This window comes from Myotis brandtii, unplaced genomic scaffold (genome assembly GCF_000412655.1).
Source record: "Myotis brandtii unplaced genomic scaffold, ASM41265v1 scaffold182, whole genome shotgun sequence".
NCBI classification, from domain to species: Eukaryota; Metazoa; Chordata; class Mammalia; order Chiroptera; family Vespertilionidae; genus Myotis; species Myotis brandtii.
Genome location: NW_005356751.1, coordinates 1,042,291 through 1,068,088, shown reverse-complemented (window position 1 = coordinate 1,068,088; position 25,798 = coordinate 1,042,291). Strand labels below are relative to the sequence as shown.

The 25,798-nt window shown below is 40.4% G+C and overlaps 1 protein-coding gene across 1 annotated transcript in view; it reads right to left on the bottom strand.

Moving 5' to 3' along the window:
- Window positions 1–25,798, bottom strand: part of MYO5A (myosin VA) — a 146,719-nt gene that overhangs the window by 17,406 nt on the left and 103,515 nt on the right. Inside the window, exons 28-35 of the mRNA XM_014537833.1 lie at window positions 22,334–22,561; window positions 20,367–20,375; window positions 17,483–17,583; window positions 14,601–14,681; window positions 12,622–12,820; window positions 10,347–10,421; window positions 9,592–9,685; window positions 2,574–2,720 (exon numbers count right to left, since the gene is read on the bottom strand). Of these exons, the coding sequence (XP_014393319.1) occupies window positions 2,574–2,720; window positions 9,592–9,685; window positions 10,347–10,421; window positions 12,622–12,820; window positions 14,601–14,681; window positions 17,483–17,583; window positions 20,367–20,375; window positions 22,334–22,561 (934 nt within the window). The remainder of the gene's footprint in view (window positions 1–2,573; window positions 2,721–9,591; window positions 9,686–10,346; window positions 10,422–12,621; window positions 12,821–14,600; window positions 14,682–17,482; window positions 17,584–20,366; window positions 20,376–22,333; window positions 22,562–25,798) is intronic.

Genomic DNA, 25,798 nt, shown 5'->3' with positions numbered 1-25,798 from the left:
TCACCTCATTCATTTAAAAACCAAATACTCAGCATGATCTGTGTGATCAGGTCTGATCCCCTGCCCCAGATCACTGTGCTCCAGTAAAATGGGTCTCCTTGTGATTGGCTGAACGTGCCAGGCATGCCCCCACCCCAGGGCCTATGTGCCAACTATTTTCTGCCTGGAATGTTCTTCCTCAGATATCATCAGCATGAACTGCTTCCTTACTTCCTCAGTCTCTGTCCAAAGATCACCTGGTCAAAGAGGCCTTTCCTAACAATCCTAATATATAAAAAGCCAGGGGCCATCACTACCAAAACAATTGGACGGACTACCAAACAGCAGGCTGCGTGGGGCGACGAGGCTGGCAGGGGGGCAGTGAGGGATGATCAAACGACTAAATAGCAGGCTGCATGGGGCAACCAGGTCGGCAGGGGGGGCAGTGAGGGACGACCAAATGACAGAACAGCAGGCTGCGTGGGGCAACCAGGCCAGCAGGGGGGGCAGTGAGGGACGACCAGGACGGAGAACAGCAGGCTGCGTGGGGCAACCAGGCCAGCAGGGGGGGCAGTGAGGGACGACCAGGCCGGCATGGGGAGGGCAGTTGGGGGTGACCAGGCCAGCAGGGGGCCCATTAGGGGCAACCATGCCGGGGGCGGGGGGCAGTTGGGAGCGACCAACCAGGCAGGCAGGCAGGTGAGCGGTTAGGAGCCAGCGGTCCAGGATTGTGAGAGGGATGTCCGACTGTCGGTTTAGGCCCAATCCCAGGGCCTAAACCAGCAGTCGCACATCCCCTGAGGGGTCCCAGATTGGAAAGGGTGCAGGCTGGGCTGAGGGGACAACCCCCCCCCCTGCTGTGCACAAATTTCGTGCACCGGGCCTCTAATTTTATATAAATTAGTACATTTGCCTTCACTCTTCATCCTTTTTACCCCATTATATATTTGTTTATTTTTTTCTATTTTCTTTTTTAGTTATTGATTGATTTTAGAGAGAGAGGAAAGGCGAGAGAGGAGACAGAGACAGAGACAAAGAGAGAAAGAGAGAGAGAGAGAAACATCAATTTGTGTTGCTCCACTTACTTATGTATTCACTGGTTGATTCTTGTATGTACCCTGACTGGAGATGGAACCTACAACCTTGGCATATCGGGACGATGTTTAACCAACTGAGCTACCCAGCTAGGGCTTTTTCCTCTATCTTCTCTCGCACTGGAATATAAGTTATATGAGAATAGGGACTCTACTCTCTCTGTTACCCAGCACAGAAAATGCTTGGCACTTGGTAAGAGCATACTAAATGTTTATTGAACTGATGAATCTTTACTTAAACTCTATGTTTAAAAATCAGTGGCTCCTTAACATTTTTGCTAAATGAAAATCAGGTTGAACTTTTAGCACCTCTGCACCTAAATACAGTACTAAGTTTAATGCCAGGAACCTTAGGAACTTCATCAGGTGTAACTGCCAATCACACTGCTGTCACCTGGCACCTGGGGGAGGAATGCTATACAAAGGCTGAGAGGTGTTCAGCATTCAGTTCAGAACTGTGCACACTCCTTAACCATTTCCCACCCTCCCCTAAAAAGTATTCCTCAGAGCAATCTCCAAGGCTGCTCTGAAATGCTTCTTCCACACCCATTTCATTTGTCTGGCCTTCTCCTTCCATTGCTAAAATATTTTCCTTAATTCTTTTGTGTGTGTATTTTTCCTCTATTATTGAACTGTCATATACTTTCTAGGGAAGCAAAGAAAACAGAAATTCAGAAATGCAAATGGCCTAGAGCAGTGTTGGTCAATTCTTTGAAAGATTTTTAAAAAACATTAGACATGGCCAGTCTCTTCCCTCTAGATCAGTGGTTCTCAACCTGTGGGTCGCGACCCCTTTAGAGGTCGAACGACCCTTTCACAGGGGTCGCCTAAGACCATTCTGCATATCAGATATTTACATTACGATTCACAACAGTAGCAACATTACAGTTATGAAGTAGCAACGAAAATAATTTTATGGTTGGGTCACAACATGAGGAACTGTATTTAAAGGGCCAGAAGGTTGAGAACCACTGCTCTAGATTGTAATGTGATCAGTCTGTGGTGGGGACCATACAACAATACTTTTCAAAAGCTTCCAGGTTAGTCTAACCAGAGCTGAGAAGGCCTGGCCTCCAGGGATCTGTATGGATGGACTTGCTTCCTAGGCAAGCGTCCCTGCTGTTTGACTGACAGTGCATGGCGGCCAGGATGCTTCTGCAGCGCCAAACGCGCAGTACGTAATGAAGACTAAAGAAACTGGTGTTGAATATTTCAAAAACCAGTGACTAGTCTTTCCCACCACTGACAGGTGTACCAGAAAGACCTTTTATCCCAGGCACAAAATACTTGTGTGCTCGAGATCTCTCTTTCTTTCTCTCTCCCTCCTCCCTCCATCCCATCCCCCCTCCATTTTCTCTTCTGTTTCTGTGAGGACGGCCAGAAGAGGGCTGTTGGCAAGCCAGCCAGAGAGTCCTCACCAGGAACCAAACTAACTGGGACCTTGATCTTGGACTTCCTAGCCTGCAGAACTGAGAGAATAGAAGAAAAGAAAACACTTGCCCAGAATCAGGTTCTTAACAAGCTTTTGCTCATCCTCCTTCTTGTACTCCAGCATTCCTTGGAAATCCTTTTCTTTCCTGGGAATGTTGACTGGACGGATGGGTTCATCAATGATCTGTCCTGGGGATATGTTTTCCATCTGGCCCACTTCATGAGAAACAAAAAGGAGAAAAAAAGGTTTTCCAGGGAGAAAAGATGAGAAGGTTCCATGTTCCTATAATTTTAAATGATGAATTCTATAACAACAAAAAGTGCCATATTTGCCACTTAATTGTCCCCTTTTTATGTTATTATTTGTTTTTTTCCAAGCAAATATATTTAATTTTTTAACTGTCCCTACTTTAATTACCTTTTCTGCTAAAATTGGCTGTAAATGACAAAACTGTATGGTGATGTCACTGACAGCCACCAGTGCTGGGTTACTATTAACGTTAGAGAACCTTATGTGATTCAAAAGCATTTTTCTTTGGGGGGGGGGGATAATAAATTTACTCTGTAATAAGGTTAAATGTTCCCAAAGTTACTGTTTTAACTTCTTGGTTAATGAATTGTTATTAATCATAAATAGCTGAATATATTTAGACTTTAAATCACAGAAGGACAGAAGGAAAAACATAATATTCTACAAAAAGGAAGAAAAACTGTAGATTTCCCTCACTTTCAGCTCTATGAATCTAGTCATTAAAGAAAAAGAACATTGACTTTAAATGTATCATTGCAATCAGTTCAAACCACATGAGAGCTGGTAGGATAGTGTGTCTTCATACTAGTTGATGTGAAATGTTTTCTTTTTCACAGAGGCTTCCCAAGACAAAGACCTAACTTGCTCCCACCATCCCTTATTCCTAAAGAAATAAAGAGCAGATAAAACCACCTCTATTTAATGTAATTTCCTAAATACTACCCAGTTTTTGTTTATCTGTTTCTAGTAAAGGGCTAACAGTCCTACCATGAAGTTGCAACCATTAAAGCACAGCTAACCTGTTCAGAGGTAAAAAGTGGTCACTACTGTCAGCAGCTGCTGGAGAAGAATAATGCCAAGGATTCAAAAAGTCTCGTTGCAACCATTAAAGCACAGCTAACCTGTTCAGAGGTTAAAAGTGGTCACTACTACTGTCAGTAGCAGCTGCTGGAGAAGAATAATGCTAAGGATTCAAAAAGTCTCCAATATCACCTCAGAATTAAGACTAAATGGGAAATGCAAGAGAAGGTATGGGAACACAGGAGTTCGAGTTCTGTGGTGTTTGTGCAGACACATGCTAGTGAGCAGGCTGTGTTACCTATACGAAGGGGGCAGTTAAGAAACCTGTTCAGGTGAAGATTAATTTGAGTTCAGAGACCTGCAAACAAGATGCAGATCAGAGGCATCAGAAAGGTTAGTGCTGCTGACTGCACAAGGTGTCAGCGTGCTTTCCTGTCACTCTGGGGCAATCTTGTGTTGGGTCTGGGAATCCAGTTCCACAGGAAGACGCTATGGGAGAGAATACCAACAGCTGTCAGAGCTCCTGCTGCAGCACCAAGACTAGCAGTGCTGAAGATGGCCACCAGCCATCAGAGGAGTGACCGCACTGTGGTTGGACAAATCAGGGCTGTGGCACCTAGTGCTTCATGTGCATGGCCAGTCTGGAAACCAAGGTAACCTGTGAAATGTGTGCCTCCACACAGAGATAGAAGATTCAAACTATTCAGTTTTACAAAATTATTTCTGGAGTCAGTTTAAACATAACAGCGCCAGGATATTGAAATCTGTACAAAGAGGTCTTAACAGCTCACATACATGCTACATGTACAATACAAAAGAATAAAATCTCTACTAACTAGATTACTAGTTGCTTTCAGCCAAAGAAATAACCCTAAGAGGGGAAACTGGGAGGAAACAGACTCAGCATATTAAGTTCATCAATAAATATACATATTTGGACTCCATATGATGTAAAGAGAATGCTTTATACCTACTTATTTCATCATACCTATGGTGCCATTAACTATGAAATACCATTATTTTATATAACACTTAAGGAGGAAAACACTGCAATTAAGCTATAACCCATCAACAGTTGAAAGACACATCCTGACTTCAGAGATGTTAAAATGTCAAAAATTGTGCACCTCAGAATTTATGAAATATGTTTTAAAAGAAAGCTTCAGTTTCCTTTTGCAAAATCTCTAACCAAGATATTTTTGGTTCTGTATAAAATGTCAAAGACAAAATTTGCCATACTTTAATTAAAATTTTTCTCTCTGCCTTTGAATTCTCCCAAGAGATTTGAGTCTTTATAAAAACTCACAGATAGCCCTAACCAGTTTGGCTCAGTGGATAGAGCGTCGGCCTATGGACTGAAGGGTCCCAGGTTCGATTCAGGTCAAGGGCACATGCCTGGGTTGCAGGTGTGATCCCCAATAGGGGATGTGCAGGAGGCAGCTGATCAATGATTTTCTCTCATCGTTGATGTTTCTATCTCTCTCTCCCTCTCTGAAATCAATAAAAATAAATAAAATAAATAATAAATAAATTTTAAAAAACCTCACAGATAAAAAGCTCACAGATAGCCCTAACCAGTTTGGCTCAGTGGACAGAGCGTCGGCCTGTGGACTGAAGGGTCCCAGGTTCGATTCAGGTCAAGGGCACATGCCTGGGTTGCAAGTGTGATCTCCAATAGGGGATGTGCAGGAGGCAGCTGATCAATGATTTTCTCTCATCATTGATGTTTCTATCTCTCTCTCCCTCTCTGAAATCAATAAAAAGAAATAAAATAAGTAATAAATAAATTAAAAAAACCTCACAGATTAAGTGTAGATGTCAGCCCTGGCTGGGTAGCTCAGTTGGTTAGAAAATCATCCTAATACACCAAGATTGTGGGTTCGATCCCCCATCAGGGCACATATAAGAATCAACCAATGAATGCATAAATAAATAAAACAACAAATCTGTGTGTTTTCTCTCTCTCTCTCCCCCTTTCTCTAAAACCAATCAATAAAAAAAATCTTTAAAAATATATAGATGTCAACTCAATATAACCTTGATTCACTTAGCAAATCATCTGCTATTAAAATAAAACGTCAACCCTTGTATGGCATCAGAAAAGCATGAAGTCTGAAAGAGAGAAGCCAGGACACCAGCCCAGTTTTCAAAGACAAAAGAGACTTTGGGGGATCATCCAGTCCAATGCTCCATCTAATACCGACCTCCTTCTAGAAAGACCTGAAGTGATCCCTATTTCTATCTCATAGATTCTTTTTACTAGAGGAAAAACATTCTTGAACCTTTTTGTCCTGGAAAAGGAAAGGACACTAGAATTTTTTGTTGTTGATGTTATTAATCCTGAGGATATTTTTCCCTTGGTTTTTTAGAGAGTGGAAGGGAGAGGGGGAGAGACAGAGAGAGAGAGAACCATCGATGTGAGAGAGACACATCCTCACGCACCCTGACCAGGGAAGGAGCCTGCAACCTAGATACCTGCCCTTGACCAGAATCAAACCAGGGACCCTTCAGTCTGCCAGCCAATGCTCTATCCACTGAGCCAAACTGGCTAGGGCTAGACTTTTATTTTAATTTATTTTTCCTCACTTTGGTACCAGGAAGAGCTTGGTCACCGTTTAATTGAGGCAGTCAAATAAATTCCTATAAATAGAGAGATTCCGTTGGAAAACATGACACAAAGGAAAGAAGTCAGTGGTTCTCAGAAGACTTGGGTTCTAGTCCTAGTTTGGCCACTAACTGGATGAGTCTTTGGAAGTCAGTTATGGTTTCTGAGCCTCAATATTTTTCCTCCTATAATATGATTAACCCATTTCTAGAACTCTTTAAGATCTAAATTCCTTGACTCCATGAAAACTGAGATGAACACCCACTCTTGGATTAAAATATAACACAACACAGATGAAATTTTGAAACACTTTCCATTTAGCTATGTAATTTCTGCTAAAATTATATATGTTGATGTTTAAAAAAGTTTTCATTGGCTTCTACAAAAGTCTCCGTAATTAAATGTAACTCATAGAAGAAGGCAAGAACCTCCTATTTTAAATAAGAAGAACTTAAGTATACTATAATATACATTTTTAAAAATATACGAAGATTTCTATATATTAGAAGGTGCTTCGCTGTACAAGGTTGCCAGTATTTTCTGAATAATGGGGGGTATGGGACAGAAAAAATGTTGGAGGAGCCTGTCACCTTTATTCTCTAATTCTGGGAGGTGGGGGAATACTGTTCTCAACAAGGGCCCAGATCAAATAAACTGATTTCATTTTATACTTTAGACATGCATCAGTTTTTCAACTTTTCTTAAGGATATTCTAATGATCTTTTTGTTTAATCTATGAATTGCCTCCTCAAGTGCTACTTACAGGTTTAAGAACATAGTTGGCAGGATAGTTTAACTGACCAGAAGATTTCTGATTGATAATGGCTTCAACTTGCTAGCATCTCGAAATATCCTAATCTATCTCTTTAATTAAAAAAATACATATCAAAGAAATCTTAGTAAAAACTTAAAATAAGTGAAACAATTAGGAGTTTTTAAAAAATAATCTCACAAATTGATACTCTTGAAATCAGTTTCTTTCAAGCAAATACTCTGCAATCTAATTATCATCTCATGATATAATTAATGCAGAGTTAAGTGCAGAAATGTTTTGTGAATAATGGTTTTCAAAGTTCTGCCAACAGACATTTTATTTTTTAATCCTTACCCGAGGATATTTTTCCATTGATTTTTAGAGAGTGGAAGAGAGAGGGAAAGACAGAGAGAGAAAATCAATGTGAGTGAAACACATCAATTGGTTGCCTCCTGCACATGCCTGGACAAGGGCCCAGGCCAGGGAGGAGACTGCAACTGAGGTTATGTGCCCTTGACTGGAATCGAACCCAGGACCCTTTGGTCTGCAGGCTGATGCTCTATCCACTGACCCAAACTAGCTAGGGCCAATAGACATTTTAGCCCATGTGTGTAATTTGGAGATTCAAAACTTTATTCCAATAATGCTATAAGGATTATATATAAAATATTATATATAAAATACGACAGCCAAGTAATCTGATTTCTAAATAAATCTTTCAGCATTTGTATATCCAAGGGAATACAAAGTGAAAACCACAAGAGTGAGTCAAGCTGTGATACATAGAGTGGGAGCCATAAGGTCTGTCTGGGTGATCAGGAAAGCATGCTCTTGAGGATGTGACACATGACTCTGATCTTCTCAAAGGATGAGCAGAACTTGCCCAAGAGAAAAAGAAAGACCAACATGCCTGGCATGTTGGAGAATGAAAACCACAGAGTGAATCATGGTAAGTTACTGTGACCATTCCCAGTGCTAGGGACTCTTCACCCTTGCCGGGGTTCTTGTCCCAGCATCAAGAAGGGTTCAGGAATCTGGAGAAGGGGCTGTGCGTAGATGACATAGGAATCCAGAGACTAATCAAGAGTCCGGAAACGAGATACAATTTTGAAAGGCATTTGGGGGTCAGAGGAGCTTAGCTAAAGGAGCTAATATCCAAGATCTTAAGTCTAAGATCTCTGTCCCCAGGACCCCATGCTTTTCATTAACACAACTTGTCCTGAGGCAGAGATATACACTTCAAAGGGTATACAGAAACATTGTCAGAATGGGGGAATTAGCCTACAGCTGTTCAGGTGTTTGGCCAGTAGGAGGCAATAACATGTAGATTAAGATGCCTTTTAGCTGTCTGGCAGCCACAATCAGTTTCCTATTCAGGTTTGGGGAAATGCCTTTAGCCATTCCCAACAGGTGACTACATGTGTGACTCAACCCTGTTGAGTCCCCAAGTCTCATCAACCTTTTGATGAAACTCTTGAAATTATGACATGCTGGAATTGGTTCCCGGCAACCCTTCGAAGCAGAGCGACATTGAGAGGATAGAGAGGTCAGACAACAACACAGTATCATTTTTTTTTTCAAAATGATCATAGTTTGCATACATTTGAAGGCAGTACCAAAGAAGATCCCTAAATCTCTTGAACAATGGCGTTTGTTAGAATTTGGCTTTAGCCCTGATCACTGCTATATTCCTGGTACCTAAATAAATACCCTAATCTGAAGGAAAAAACACACAAATCTACAAGATGAGATTCATTTGTATATAATAATAACAACGGATATTTGATTCATTCTTAGGTATTTTCCCATCCTCATCATATATAAATCATGAGATGTTTTAAAAAAATCTTATTTCTTTATAATCATAATTCATTTTTTTCTTACTTCTCTTTTTATCTGCATTAGATGGTAAGTTCTTTGAGGATACAGACTGTCTTACTAATCTTAGTATCCCTAACACTAACAATAATAATAACTAAGTTATATATAGCATTTACTATGTGTCAGGAACTATAGTAATGCAATACATATTAACTCATTTAATTTTTACAAACCATGTCAAGTAAACCATTATCATTCCCATTAACAGGTGAGGTATCGAGAGGTTCAATAACTTGCCCAATATCAGATGACTAATAGTAGAAGGCCAGGATTTGAATCTAAAAGGCTTAGCTCCAGAATCCATGCTTTTTTAGAAAAATATATATTTTATTGATTTTTTTTACAGAGAAGAAGGGAGAGGGATAGAGAGCTAGAAACATCAATGAGAGAGAAACATCGATCAGCTGCCTCCTGCACACACCCTACTGGGGATGTGCCTGCAACCAAGGTACATGCCCTTGACTGGAATCGAACCTGGGACCCTTCAGTCCGCATGCCGACGCTCTATCCACTGAACCAAACCAGTTAGGGCAGAATCCATGCTTTTAACCTAGCACAGTGCCTGACATAGTAGTCACTGATATTTGTTGAATGGATTCTCTTGCTTTGTAAATTGTTACTACAATGGAAAGAACATTTCCCCCCACCTCAAAATGGAAGTATCCACTACACAGACAATAGGTTTACTGAAAGTAATTTTTATCATCCCTGATATTCGCATGCAAACCTATTAGGACACTAGTATAGCACTACAAAACCAAGATTCAGCAATTGTTATAAAACATGTTTAAAATACCTTCTAGTTCACCAATTTTTTTAGCAAATACTTTCAGTTGTTTTTTCAGTTTCCGGACAGTCTTATCTTGTTTTTCAAGTTGTTCCATCAAATCCTAAAGGTCAAAATGAGAAATACAACAGAATGATCAAAATAGGTCTTCTAAAATGCACAGAAGGAAAGCAGACACAAAATCATAGAAACAGCACTGTTAGTTTCACATAAAAGCTCCAGAAAAGCTCATCGGTGGAGCCACCACCTGGCTGAAACTGGCAGGCATGGGAAATACAGCTATAATAAAAGCTGAATGTTAAAATACACGATGCAGTACAATCCTTTACAGCGTGACGGACAGCAGGTTCACTGGGGAGTCTTTTCCAGTAGACTCCACGTGGGCAAAACAATGAAATGCTCGTAAAATGTACCACTATTCAAGTGCCATGTTTTCTTTGAAAGGGGGAAGAGGCAAAATAAATTTTGATGAATGCACAAAATGTTTTGTGGAGAGTTTTAAGGACAGTTGAACTTGGGTAGGGGCTGTTGACTTTTGACTTCCATCACACTGCAAGCCTAGAGTCAGTAACAAACCAAACACGACAATGGACGCAGGACACTGGTAGAGGTGACACCACTGGCTGACAGACAGCTGTAGGGGAGAAACAGGTTTCATCAGAGTTTTTGCAGAGACGTCCTGGGGAGGAGCAGGCAGCCCCTGGGTTGCAGAGAGCTAGAAGTAGTGCAGAAAGCAACACACAAGCACTCGTGAGTTTACATACAATCATCCGTTTGTAAAGTGAAATCCGATACGATTGATACTTCTTAGGGTCATCTGCATATAATTCCTCAAAATACTGAAAAAACAGGCATAATGGATATTTGTTGTTCTCTGTGTTGTTGAGGCGAATGCTACCTCTCAGCAAAATCAATTTTTAAAATATTTTAAGATAAATAATGAAACTGTATCTACTGAAAGAGCTCTGATTTGTCATCTGCCATTGCCCTCTGATCTTTCTGGCACAGATAATTCCAGCTTTATATGCATACACATATGTGTCATATGCTCACAGGAAACAGGCCACAGCCAGGATGCCATCGGTCAGCAGGGGAACAAAGTGGAGGTCGAGCCCCTGGGTGAGGCTGCTATTTCACTCCTTGGACCTGCTCACAAGTTGCTGCACTTTTTGTTGCCAGCAGTTGTGGCAGGAGTAGGGCAGGCAAATAGAATTAATGGCAATATGGGCGCTGTTGTTTGAAGGCAGAAAAGGCTGGCGAGAAGCTGTGTGCCTGCCTTCCCTGAAAGGCAGCATGGGCGGCCTGGGAAGCACGTTCACTAGCGGAGGAGGAAAACCTTCTGTTTGTGTCGGGGCAGGGGGGCGGGCGGGTTACTTGGGGCAGCAGTTCCAAGGCCTAAGCCTAGGTTCCCAGCTGTTTTAATATTCTGCTCACGTGTTTCCTAAAGAAATGCACAACTAACATTGAGAAACCACAATGATTTTGAAAAAGTGCATCACTCCCTGTACTTAGGTTTGAATCCAGTCTCCTGAATTACCAGTGAGGCAGGAGAAGCGGCTGAGCTACAAAGGATTTTCCTAAACCTCAGACAAAATCATTAACTAGACTACCAGCTTAGAATTTGGGGGCTTAGTTTACTTTTGTATTAGTTATGCAAAATTATCAAGAAAATGAATACGACAGACAAGGTTGCAAGGGAAATGCTTAATCAGCTTGATGAAAAAACTGGGAATCTGCACCCAGAAGCATCTTTACTTCACGGTTTCACCTTGTATTTGAAGACAATCATTTATAAGCAGAAAATTTATACACTGATCAATCGTTATTATATTATTTAGTATATTTATCAATTCTTAGGCATTTAAGCATTGTTAGTTAAACTTAAGCAACAATATACTTGAAAGTAATCAAAAGGCATTTCAGTCCATGATCTGGAAGATTTCCCCCCAGAAATCAGTGATGTTTCAGTCACCTTGGAAAGAGCCCAAACACTGCCCTCAGCCTTCCCCCCATTCCTACAATGGAGCCTCCCACATGTGCCCTCTGTCCTCGAGGGGACAAATGGGCTCTGAAAAGAACACCTGTGTGTTTTGCTTCTGATTAATATAAAAGACAGTTGGATAAATGACACTAGAAAACTATCTGTAACATAAATGATCACTAGTGGAGTAATGGAGGGATAATTCAGATTGTTAAATCTTTAGAGAAAATCCAAATTATTTATTATAGATCATTAAAACCCTGAATTAAAGAGAAGAAAACAAAACACTACCAGCCTTAAACAGCTGTTCTCAAAACTAGGCGGACACTACAATCTAAATTTTATATAGAAACATGAAATCATTACTTTTCAATGGCCTTTCATTTACTAAATATATTATCAAATTTAAGTAGATTTTTAAAAATCTATAAATCTGTAATAAAAGTTATTTTGTGACTGAGAAAGAAATATTCTAGAAAATACTTTCTATGAAATAAAGAGAAAAAGAAAAGAAAAAAACTTCTCCCACTGTTCAGAATCTGGGGAGGGGGGAAAAAAGACCTCATTTCATTGCCCACGTTCTGTTTAAAAGAATAAAAAATGTATAAACTTGCATACTGCTCTCTCTCCTCTATGACCTGGGAGCTCCATCCAATGTCAACCAAAAGTCCCCCTTTGGTTCTGCCAACTGCCTTGCAGACCATAGCTCTAACCCCCACTTGTCTGCTACAGATGGAGGCTGGGGTGGCCTCGGTGGCTGTTTGGGAACCACAGCTGAAAAAACATATAACCAACAACCATATAACCAAGGGCAGAGAATGGCAGAGATTCTGCAGCGAAGTGGAAAAGAGGCCACGTGAGTTCTCGAGGATCTCAAGAGCCCAGCATGCAGCTGGTTGATACCTTCCAGACCCTCCAAGTGGAACTGAGAGAGCTCCTGTGAGAAACACTATCTGTGCACATGACTTTTCCATTTCTGGAACAGAGACCTATTTCCTCACTCCATCTCTGCTGAGTTAGAGGGTGACGGTGTGGGCCCTGCAGAGCCAGGCCCTTACCAAGTTCTCGTTGGTCAGCCGGGTGATCTCGTGCTGCAGGCTGGCCTCAATGCGGGCCTCGGGGGGCAGCTGCAGGTTCTGGGCCAGCAGCTGCTGCTGCCGGTTGTTCTCTTCCTTCAGGTTCTGGATCTCCCCACGGAGGGCTTCGGCCTCGTTCTCATGGCTCCTCTTCTGCGACTGGAGCTGGGATTCCAGGAGCCTGAGGAGAAGCCACACGGGTAGGAAAGGGTGATGACACCAGAGGCCCTGCCCTGGGGGGGCGAGGCTTTGTGCTCACTAGCAAGGGCAGGAAAAGCGGGGGCTCCAGTGTCTGCGCAACTTCTGACTTGATTAAAGTCAGGAAACTCAAGACCAGAACTGGACACGGTGCTCTCACGTTTGTATCTTTCTGAACCGTGGGCCCTGCTACGAATATAAAGTATTAAAGGCCCTGAGAAGCAGGAGAGTTTTAGCTCTTTTGAGAGTTCACAGGAATGATGAATAAAATCATCAATTAAAAGACAGCTTCAATCTGGCTGACGACAAACAAGCATTCCAGTTGGCAAAGACCATACCTTTGCCACAAAATAACTGCATTATGGATCCAAGATTACCAACAACTGATCTAATTAAGTATGACTTCAAGAATGTCAGCATTACTAATTTCAGGCAGAGGGTGTATGTAACCAGGGTCCCCTTTTTACCTTCTACTCTTATCTGTGAAGAAAGGAACAGCTGAATGCTTCTCTGAAATATATACAGATTTACCAAATCCAGACAGGTAGTTCTGAAATTTCATATATAAATATTTTAAATCTGTCATCTTCTTTCTCCCCATAAACTTCCCTATCAGTAAAAGAATCCTAACAAGACATGGTTTTAGAAATTAGGACCAACAAAGTGGCTGCTGCTTCTCTGAGCAAACACTCAACTCAGCTATGCCCAGGCATCAGCAGTGAGCACAGCAGAGAGAAATAGCATCCCCCCTTTACCATGCACCCCACATTCACCCCCTTTCTAAACACAAAACAAAGTTATAGTTAGTAATGAATTAACATGAAGAAAGAAAGGATGTTCTTTTATTCTAATCCCCGTGGTTACCAACTGCTGGGCAAGATTTATTGATGACATTGCAAGCAAACTGTTAACAGCAGACTAAAAATATTTTAGTGAGTATAAAATTTCAAGAGGATTTGAGCCAATAACACCACAAAGTTAATGACAATGGTTTATGGTTAGAACAAACAAAGCAGAATAAGCAGGAGCCCCTTGAACAAACAGCCTATTAGGTATTTTTCCAGCTTAATCACTAAAATTGTATTTTTATGAGATTTTTAGGATACAAACATCACTAGAGCAGAGGAGTATCTGTGTTAGAAAGGTGCTGCTGATTCAATTTTATTTGCTTGCCCCTAAACATATTTAACATGTTGAGTCTGGGTAATTATTCTGAACTGTAGCAATGCAGGAAACCCTCCTGATTTGCTGTTTCACAAATTGGAACTTCACAATAACCACACAGAATGCCAAGTCAGGCACTTAGTACTGCCGATAAGCAGCATGGCAACAATATATAGGAATGCAGCCATGCGTCCATTGGCATACATATCCTTTAGATGGATCATTATTCCAAACAAGAAACTACTAAGTAATAGGTATTAATCTCTCCCACAGTAGTTTGAGCTCTAGTTGAAAGGTTTTGGGTTTTTCTCCAACTCCTAGTGAAATATTCACAAATTTTAGTGTCTGAAGGGCAATCTAGATAGCATCTTTCACTTAACGGGCAGCAACTCTTATTCATCATCTATTTCAGCTTTAACAGCATCCCTTACTAAAGAAGGTTTTTAGGAAGGCATTTGGTTGAATGCTCTAAGTTGTACTAAAATTTACTTAGGAAGACAATTAATGTACAAGAAATACGAAATTTAAAGCCAGGAGGCCACTGTTAGTAAGAAAAACAACAAATGAATAACATTGCATTTTGAGGAGACAAATATAACCTGTTGGCTTGTTTTAACCCTTCATAAACCAGCCACAGCTCTCCATCCTCATTCAACTCATGGTAATCCATAGCAGACGACCTTCCATGCAAAAGGAACAATGCAAAACACAAAGGATACAGGGTGGGAATGAGATGATGATGGTCAACAGCACCACATGATATTTCATATTGTTTTTGTTAATTACAGATAACTTAAGGCATTATCACAAAAATTATTTCTGGTTAATTTTCTCAAAAATGTGTAACATCTAATTGGGTAGAAAGTAAAACAAACAAATTAAGGATCTACAGCGATTTTTCCTGTAAAATAAGAAATGATTCAAAAGGTGAGAAAGAGGTTCTGTTTTTAACATTTTGTTGAGCTAGTAGAATAATCTTATATGTCACTTATTATATTCAAGACTAACCACGACAGTCACACACATATAATATGAAAACTGCAGTTATTGTCTTCGTGTGGCAATCTTCATAATCCATTTCAAAATGAAATTTTAAGTTTTATGGGTAGGATCTTGTTTTGACTTAAAATAAAATCTGGTTTCCTTGTTTTAAAAAACTCTCATAGGAGTAACTTATAACTAAGAATATGTTCAAAGTTCTCAGCTTTTATACACAACTTTTAAAAGACTTTTTTCTTTGTCTAAAAATTAATTTTAAGGCCTGGGGACACTGTTTTTATATTAGTGATGTGACACATTTTATTAAAAGTATGTATACTAAGTAATAGGTATTAATAAATAATAAATAACAAACAATAACGGCATGCTTGATTACAGGATTTCTTCTATCTAGGGTATTAAAATAATATACGTGAGTGTTTGCTAAATGTCAGGTATCGTCTATAACTCCCGCATATATTATTTCACTTAGCTCTCCCAGTCACCCAATACACGTCTTTTGCCACATAGCAGAGAAAGACGTGAGGCTTGGAAGTAAGATGCCTGTGAAGGCTATGCAGCTGGAAAGCAGTGGCCTCAGGGCTATCTGGCGTGAGCCCAGGTTCTCAGTCCTCCAAGACTTCTGTGTTGATACGGTATTTACATAAAACAAATTCCAGAGCATGTTCTATTTTCCACCTACCTTCTCTCCCTGAAGAGTTGATCTATTTGCATGGTCTCAATTATAAATAGTATATGCTGATGACATCAACATTTATATTTCAGCCCACATATCTCTCCTGCGTTAGATCTATATTTTCAAATGCCTAATGGATTTCTCTCCTTGGATGTCTTCCTAGCTCTTTAAATTCAGTATCTGTAAATCTACCAATCATCTCCATCCCATACTTCCCTTCATCCCAGACCAGGATCACAAATGGCATCACCACATCCAACCAAGTATCCACAGCAGACACTTCAGAGTCATCCATCATGACCCCTATTCCTCATTGACACATCCAATAAAACACAAGGCTTTACTGACCTCATCTTCTCATGCATCTTCAAAGCATCCCATTTCTCTCAATCCCAAATGCCACCAACTAAGTCAAAGTCACCATTACCTAGCCTCTTAACTGGTCTTTATGCTTTCAATCTTGTTCCACTACAATCTAGTCTCTAACATAAATGCCAGGGTTAGCTTTTTAAAATTCAAATCTCGTTATATTTTCCTACTTAAAATCTTTCAACAGCTCCCACTATCATTGGAGTGAAGTCCAAATTCTCTAAGCTGTCTCCCCAACAGCCCATAAATCCCATGAAAGTAAGGAATGCATTTACCTTGCTGATTGCTAATATTCCCAGTGTGTGGCACAGGGCCTGGCATTAAACAGGCATGCAATACATCTCTGGTAACTGAATAGCTCGGTGGATGAAGTAACAGCGTAATCTAGCTATTTTTATACGTACACAATCTTAGATAAAAGATATGTGCTATTTATATTTTACATTCATAAATTAAAATTCAAGTTTAACCAAATACTCTATTCACATTTTCCACCCTTGCCCATAAAAGAAGATATTCTTTAGTTAGTGAAGTATTTCTATATGCCAATCGTGGTACTATGCACCAGGAGACCCAGACTGCACACTGCTAATAGAATCTCCAGAACTGCCTTTCTCTGTGGTCATCACTGGCCATATTCTTTAAAGCATGTAGCCTCTTTAGGTCTGAGTTCAACAGCACTAAGGCTCCGCTGGGAAGCAGGTGAGAAGAAGGCTGAGAGAATTCCAGAGACGAGCCTTTATTCTGTTACATAAACTCAGCTACAGAAAAAGCCTCAGGAAAGTTCAGTCATTTAGTGATGGTGCAAATTCTGCATTCTCAGCCAGCTCACTTAAAGTTCTTAAGTGTAGAGTGACTGAGCTAAGTGCCATCTGCAATTTCACTCACATTTACGGTAAATGGAATAAAACCAGAGTTAGGATTTTCTTAGAACAACTTAGGGAACATGACAAAAATGTGGTCTCAAATGCAGGGTTCTGCCCTAGAAATTATGGAACCCTTAGAGAATTATATGGCTACCACTAATAAGATTTCAGATACTCCATCATTTCCCTCCACATTAAATTTAGATTACTGGAAGCTGCAGTTGCCCCTAACAACACTCACAAATAACCAGCCTGAATGAGAAATGAAAAGGGACTACCCAAGACAATCAACAGTGAGCAACTGGTTTTCTCCTCAAGGCTAAGACCTTAAAGATACAGACATATATATCCCCGTGAAGTGAAGAACATTTCCCCTGACACCTTTCATCAATAATGCTACCTTGTTATAAATGAGATTTTATTGAATACATTGAAAACCTTGGATTCCCTTTGAAGGTTAGTTGATGTCTACTAAAGCAATGTATAAATATGTTGACTTTTTGTACAAGAGGCTAAAAACCAAAGATCAATATGATTAAACCAAAATGGAATAAAAACAGTATCAACTTACCTGTTTGTTTCTTTCAAACCAATGTATGCTTGCGCTATTTCGCCTTTATCTTTCATTTTTTGTACATCTTCCAAAAGTACTGTGGCATCTGTCATTGTATTCTGAAGGGGAAATGACATAGTTCCACATGAAGAACCAAATCACAAGCTTTGGCCCACATACGACATATTCATGTGTTTATGTGCCCACCACAACTCTACCCCTCCAGACTCCAGAGGGCAGGGGGGCACAGGCAGTCAAGGAAAAGGGGAGCCGTCAATTCTCCTCTTGAGAATCCTTAACATGCTGCTACGAACGTGGTGAGATTCCGAATACCACAGCCCTGTAAATAAAATTACTGATGGGCTATGCTGTTTTACATTACATGTGTGTGTATATATGTGTTTGTGTGTGTTGGGGGTGAATATATACTGTATATTCCATTATATAGTTCTAAGGCGTTCTTGACCGGTTATTGTTCTAATGCTGTATATAAATATATATATTTCAAAATATATACACAGCATTAGAATAAAAACCAGGCAAGAACACTGAGTATTTAGTGAAATGGAAAAAACTGTTCTTCCTACTACTTTTTGATCAGTTATAATAAAACATTTGTTATAGTAACACTTATAATATTATAATATCAGTTATAATAACACACTAAAAGTTGAACATAAAGCTCATTCTTCCATGAAAAACTCAGTACAAAGAGGTAGCATTCAGATGTATGCTTTACAAAATTAAAAGCTTTTCCTCACATCTTTAGATATATATAAATGGGAAGAATTTAGCTCCTTATAAATATCTACCATCTGCTGTTATTCAATTCTTTTTCCTCTGTTACAGTATCACATGGTACATAAGCTTTTGAAATAAATACCTGGCAGGTCAGAATTACTAATGATCCTATATAATAAAAGCCCAGTGACCATAACAGCAGAACAACCAGAATCGACCAGTCACTATGAGGTGCACTGACCACCTTTTGGTCCCTTTCCTTGGCCGGCAGGCTCCGATCACTGCCAATGGCGAATGGGGAACCGGGGTGGGTAGTGGGGGATGCGGGCAGTGCCAGGCCAAGACCCCCGCCCCACCGGTCGCCCCACATACAGAGGGCTACTGGCGCCGGGGATGGGGCTGGTGAACAGGTGGGAACTTCTGACCTCTTGGTCCCTCCCCCCGGCCGTCAGCCTCCCATCGCTGGATGGGGAATGGGGAAATGGGTGGGTGGTGGAAGGGGGCGGGGCCGGTTGTGGGCAGCTGGGGAAGATGGCCCTGATCACAGGCTAGGCCTAGGGACCGTACCCGCACACGATTTCATGCGTTGGGCCTCTAGTTTTATATAAAAAGAACTTTTCTGTTAAACCTTTTTACTTCCTTTTTATTTTTCCTTTATGGTCTAATGATATAGTTTAAGTTGGCCCCTTGAGTGTGGCTCTTCCTAAGCCTTAGGAGTACCCTAATTAAGTTAGCAACAATGTACCTACCTATATAGTTTAAGTTTAAAAAATCTGGCTTTCAAAAGAAATTTCAATCGTTGTACTGTTGATATTTGGCTCTGTTGACTAATGAGTTTGCCGACCACTGGTCTAATCTGTCTGAAAACCACTATAATTTCAAAATTTTGCTTCTACTCAGTTATTCTCTTATCTCTCCTAAACCAAAGCAAAAATGCACAATAAGAACCACTGTTTTATAGTCTCTAAAGAAGAATACACTTTAGAATCCAAGGGGCCATCCTATTTGTCTAAATAGTACATATCTGATCCTTTTGTCCAAGTTTGCTCCAGCCAGATCTCACAATGAAGTGGCACTCATAGAATACACTTCAAATACCAGGATCTTAGATAACTTGAATGCCAACTAGAGGCCTACCAATACTTGCTTTTGAATGTCAGTGTTTATTAGAAGCATCTTAAAAAAAAAAATCCCACTTTTCTCCTAATGCTGTTCTTTTGTAAGAGTTTATAAATGTATCCTTAGAGAAGACCAAACAGAATCTGATAAAAGCTATTAACAAAAGCTTATATTTTATTACATTTTAAACATCTTTTCCAGAAACACCACATAAAGCATTTCTTTAGCTATTTTTATAAATATATTTAGCACACATATCATAGAAAATTTCCTTTTTCAAGAAAACTTTTTCTGAAAGGAAAAAAATCTTTCTATTCCATAAAGGGCCATACTCAGATTTTTAAGTTTTAAGTAATAACTCTCAAAGGCCCAGGCTCTATAATGCTACATGTATTCTCTGATATCTGAGAACCTATTATAGAATGTGGTTTTGAACTTTTCGTAAATTAGGTAAGTTGATCTAATTAACTAATGCAGAGGAAAGCTGGGCCTCTTAGTGCGTTGCTGTGCTGAACCAGGCCTCTTAGTGTGTTGCCAATCCTTCCCTCATCTGGCCTATCTTAGCTAAGAAGTGGTGGCTGGGGCATGGGATCAGACTTAGACTGCCAGGGTTAGCAAGTTCCTGACTCACTGCTCAGTGTGTCTCCCCTGAGCCAGTGACCAGAAGGCCTGAAAGGGTTGAACCATGTAGGAAAATCCCACCCTTCCCAGGTGTGCTCAGCAACTCAGGCTCCTCTTCACCCTCAGACCCATAGCTGGTAGACATGTGAGCACGGGAGATCCTCCAAGTTAAGGGTTCCCCTCCCCGACCCCGTGGATGGCCTACAACTACCACAGTGAGGCACAGAGCTGGCTGAGAATTAGAAGTCAGGGAGGCCTCTCTGTGAGCCAGACAGGAGACTACTATTATCCACGTTTTCCCACTGACTTCCCAAATATAAAAATAGACTTGATGGCCAAAAAGCATCAATTGCATACATTAGGGGATATTTGTAAACTAAAATTAGGATTTAATAGTATATACTAAAAATTTTATAATTACCTTGTCATCCTGAAAATCCCAAGTTGGCAAGCACAAAAAACAAATGGAGAAAACAATAAACCCTTACTTCCATAAATAAATTCTATCATTGAGTCTCCAGCTTAACAAATAAGAGCTAACTGTAAAAAACAACCATGAATTGTTTCCCTAAAACTAATTTAACAGATAAATACATATTCATGAAACTGACATGAGGTGGACATTAACATGTATTTATATGACGGCAAGTCTTAATTCTCAGGAACAAATGCTTAAAATTCTTTTTGTATTTTTTTATTGTATAGTATTTTTAATATGTGAAAGAACAACCCTCCTGTTAGAGTACATGGGTAATTCTCTCCCAGTGTCTGTGATTACAGTGAAGCCTCCTAGAATACTCGTGGGGGTGGAGCAGACACACTAGACCTGGCTGGGCTGGATCTTCACCTTGCTCACTGGGTGTCACCACTGTCCTGCAAAGAAGTTGTGACATATGTGTTTATGACTAGAAACTGAGTGGAGTGAACAGCCCTGGGGTATTTGAAAGGTCTCAATCAGCATCATGGGCATTTTTCCCAGGAGAGGACAAGCTGCTACCATGTGTAAGCTGGAAACTCAGAGAGCAGAAACCTCAATTAGACAGGGCCAGCCCATTAGAGGCTGACAAGCAGTTGTCGCGTGGGGTATGTGAGCTGGGTAAGTGAGGGTGTGTGATCCCAGAACTCTGTGCTCTGTTAACTAGATTGTTTTTATGCGCCTTAGTTCATTTTTCTTTTCCTTTCCCGTAACTTTAACTGAAGTTTCCTATGAGAATACCCATTTGTCACAAGGGAACCAGAGGAAGGAATCCTGATTGTGGACTCTGCTCCAGCTAGCAAGCAGAGGGGAGTACTTGTTTCTTCAGTGGTCGTCAGCCCAGGGAAGGCGAGATGTACATACAGGGCCACGCCCAAGGACAGACTCCCAATCTCCAAGTTCGCATTTCAGACTTAAGGGGTTTGTGATTTGTTTTGAAATAAGGAAGGTCATTTCTTCATATAACTCCATTTGTTACTGGGATTTTCCAGAATTTTACATTTTCTGGACCAATATTAATCCTTGGTGATAGTTGCCATTATCAAATCCATACCTATGTGCAAGGTTCGGTATCTCAGCCACCTGCACAACTACCATTTCTAAGAGAAGCACTCTCACATCTTTCAAGCACCCAGCTCATCATATATCACAGTCCTATTTCATTTGGCATGTCACGCCGTTGGGATAGTTGATTGCCTCAAGCCTTGGTAACACTTTGCTGCATGAACACGGGCAGGGACATACGTCAGGCTTTAAGGTGATTAATCAGATAATTTTTATCTGATGGCACATGACAAAAGGGCCCATTTCTGATCAGCACATGGTCTCAAAATACCTGAGGGCAGGAAAGGACTTCAGAGGGCCATCTCTATCTTCCAGCATGGTCCTTTCTGCTGCCTCACTAACCACAGCCCTCCCACTGGGACAGCTCCCCCAGTAAACAGAACTCCCTGAAGTGAGCAGAAACCTCCACGCAACTTCCACCACTGATCTCCTTTCTAATTTCTCCATGTTACCTTCCCAGTGAAACAGGCTACCTTCAACAAATAATTTTAAAGTCGTTCATGCCTTCCCACAGCAAGACAATTTATGGATCTGTGTACTTAATAGCATTTTATTTTTGATCAAAATTTATTGTGGCCAAATTACTATAAAAAATAACTTTAAAAGCACTTGGCTCATGAGTGAGAGATGAGACTGAATACCATTTGGGATTTCACGTGCTTTTGGCTCACTCCAATTGACATTTGCAATAGTTTTAAAATAACACTGCGATTTAAAAAAATTATAATATCCTCATTTAGACTAAAAATGCTCTTAAGTGTTTCCTTCATTATGCATTGGACGGAACAGATAGACAGAAGCAGAGGCCAGTCCCCCAACACCCTCCTTAGCCACTTGCTTGTGCTTACCTTGGGTTGGATGGCCTCTTTCTGGCTCACCAGCTGAGACCTCAAGATGAGGACCTCCTCCTTGCGCACATCGAGCTCCTCACTCACAGAGGTCAGCTGCTCCATGAGGACACGGTATGCTGGTGCCCCCGGAGCGGTCACCTCTGGGGCGCTTTTCTCACTAAGGGCTTTGCGTAACTCATTTAGCTCATTTTTCAGTTTTTTGTTTTCTGATTCTAGTTCTTGTCGCTGTGTAAATAGACAAAGAATAGTTCATTGCTGTCATCCTTAACTTTACATTGGAATATTCACCTTCCCCGAAGATGGTAGAAGAATTCTGCTCGAAAAGACTGTCAGAGCTACCCTAATGAATGGCTTCCCAGGTTCTACTGGGAACTCTACTCTGCAAATTCAGGAAGTCTGACATCAAGTAGAATTGAGCAAGGTGAATGGTAGTTTGCTTCATCAACCTAAATTCCAGAGTTGAATTTATTCCAGGCCTGCCCAGGGTGTGTTCCCAGGCCTGGCGACTGCTGAGTTCCAAGGGGCGAGTTTAGCCCAGGTCTAGGAAGCCCAGTTTTGTTTGTGGGAAAATAAATGCAAGGGTAACTATGAGGGCCCAGCTAGTCAGGTTATTTCCAATGAATAGTTCAAATGAGTGGCTCCCTGAAAGAAGAGGAACATCTTTTCATTTCCTTTGTAAAACAGAATGAAAAGACCACTGAAATCTTAGGCTTTTAACTTCAAGTAAAAAAAATCACCACATCACCTAAACTAATCAAATTCTTAGTATTTTGATAAAAACAAATAATTTTTTAAAAAAAAATATGGAAAGTTCCATGAGTTTGCATGTCATCCTTGCACAGGGGCCATGCTAGTCTCTGTATTGTTCCAATTTTAGTATGTGTGCTGCCGAAGCAAGCACAGATATATCTTTTTCACACTTCTTTCCTGTGTGACAAGCTTGTGAAGTTGCTGGCAGAGTTCTGAGAGGTGGGAGGAAGGATGGGCCACCTCCTCCTTCACCATCCAGATGGACGCACACATCCTTTACACTCACACATACCACCAGCCATCCGTATGCTGCAAGGTGCTGCCCTCTGCACACCCTGCTCAGGCAATGGCAATGGGAGCCCAGAATAGAGTTCTCACATTAAACTATATTTACAGGCACTAGAATGCACATGTCACAGAATGCCAGTTGAGAAACAGTGAAGTAGACAGTCATTGAAAAGCACCATGTTTACACCTGAAACTAATACAAAATAATATTGAATGTGAAATGTAATTGAAAAAATGTTTAAATAAATAAATAAAAGCACCATGATGACTTATTTAGCACATGAGACAAGGCCTTATGATAGTGGACATGAAGTACTTCTGTATAAAGATAAAATATTTTATTGCTTTTTTTCCAGAGGCAATCTTGTGCTTGTAGCACCATGTCAGACTTTTCAACATGTTCTAGTAAAACTATTTAGCCTTTTTTTCCTAGTTAAGAATAAGTAACCTCTTCTTTCATGAATTAGTTCATCCTTATGTGAAAAAGAATGTTCCTTCCTATCCCGTCTCCCACAACTGGTATTCAGATGTACATTTCTCATTTCTGCAACAGAGAGCATGGCTGTCTTTACTGTGACAGCCATGTCTATGCTCTGATGCACTGTCTCCTAAGCTTCCTCGAGCATCAAGACCGCTTGGAGGACAGGTGCAGGGCCCACCCACAGAGTTTCCAATTCCATTGGTCTGGGGTGAGGCCCACAATTAGCATTTCCAAGTCACAGGCTGATGTTGATGCTCCTGTTCCAGGAACAACATTCTGAGAAACACTCAAGCTAATACTTGGGAACTCTGTGATTCAGCCTTCTTCATATACAGAGGATGTCTTCATTTGTTCATTTTTGTGTGAGGTAGGCAGAGTGAGCAGAGCTAGAGATCAGATTCCTAACCCCATTCCTCTGACCTGTCCCGTCCCATCCCATCAGGTTCTGGTCTTCTGGACAGAAGGCAATGGAAGTAGGAATAACAGAGGTGCCCACCTGCTGCCACCCATTTCTCCTTCCACAAATATAAATACTACTCAAGTAGTGCTTTTACTGCAAGAGCAAGAGATCCATTCCTATTGTAATTAGAAAGGGTAAAAGGGTCTTTTAGGGTATTTTAAAAGTAAATAATATATATATACTTAAAATTAGTTTTCAAACAAGTAATGATAGGAACCTAAGATGTTTAGAAAGTTTCCTTAGCCTGGCCAGCATGGCTCAGTGGTTGAGCATCGCCAGGAGGTCACGGTTTGATTCCCGGTCAGGGTACATGCACTGGTTGTGGGCTCAATTCCCAGTGGGGGGTGTGTAGGAGGCAGCCAATCCATGATTCTCTCTCATCATTGGTGTTTCTATCTCTCTCCCCCTCTCCCTTCCTCTCTGAAATCAATAAAAATACATATTTTTTAAACACACACACACACACACACACACACACAAAACACACACGGAAGTTTCCTTAGTCTGGAGACCTGGATTCAAGATCAGACTCTACCACCTATGAGTATATCTCTAACTTCTAACTAAGCCTCAGAGTACTAATATTTAAAAATAAAAAACTTATGTCAGAAGTTGTGACAATGACTAAATAAGATGAGGTGTAGGAAAAACTTTTCAAACTAAAAATACAGGTATTATTAGTCAAGCGTTTTTTAAATATTAGTTTAAAAATTCTATCTTTTCAAGAAAAAGGAATAAAACATTAATGCTATATGAGGTTAACTAGGTATCAACTAAATTATATTAACAGTTTATTAAAAATGTTATGGATTTTTTACTTTTGAAAATTAAAAATAAAATTTATTTTCATAATTTCAAAAAAAAAATTCTATCTTCCAGGGAAGGAGCTGATAAGAGTGTGGGTTTGGGCACAGGAAAGGACAGGTATTCTCTGCACCAAGATGCCACACAGCCTGGAGAGGAAGCAGTAATTGCAGTTCTGGACAGTGGGAAGTGGAAAATCCACAGAGGACAGGGGCCTATTAATGAGCATAATTTAAGTTCCAAATCGAGTATTAGGGAAGAATATATCAGGACTAGACTTGAAGTAATATTACTGATAAAGAAAAAATATTCAGGACAGCTTAGAGAGACCCTAGGAAATCTCAAATATACATAAAGCCTTTAAAATAATGAGTTTCCTTATGCTATTTTGTGGCTTTTCTCACTTTTAGTTTTGTTTTAATCATAAACCTTACTATAATTTTCCACCCTATACTATAATTTAAAAAAGCAGAAAATAGTAAAAATTTGACATAGGCAGAAAATATCTGAGAAAAATAAATTTAAGACGAAAATATTAATTAACAATCTAGAAAACTTCTGAAGCTGGGGTGTTTTGAGAGCTGTCAGCTTGATAGCTCAGACACTGCAGGGCTCAAAAGGTTCTCATTCTGGAAACCAGAGAGGCTGGGGCTGGGGCTGGGGCTGGGGCTGGGGCTGG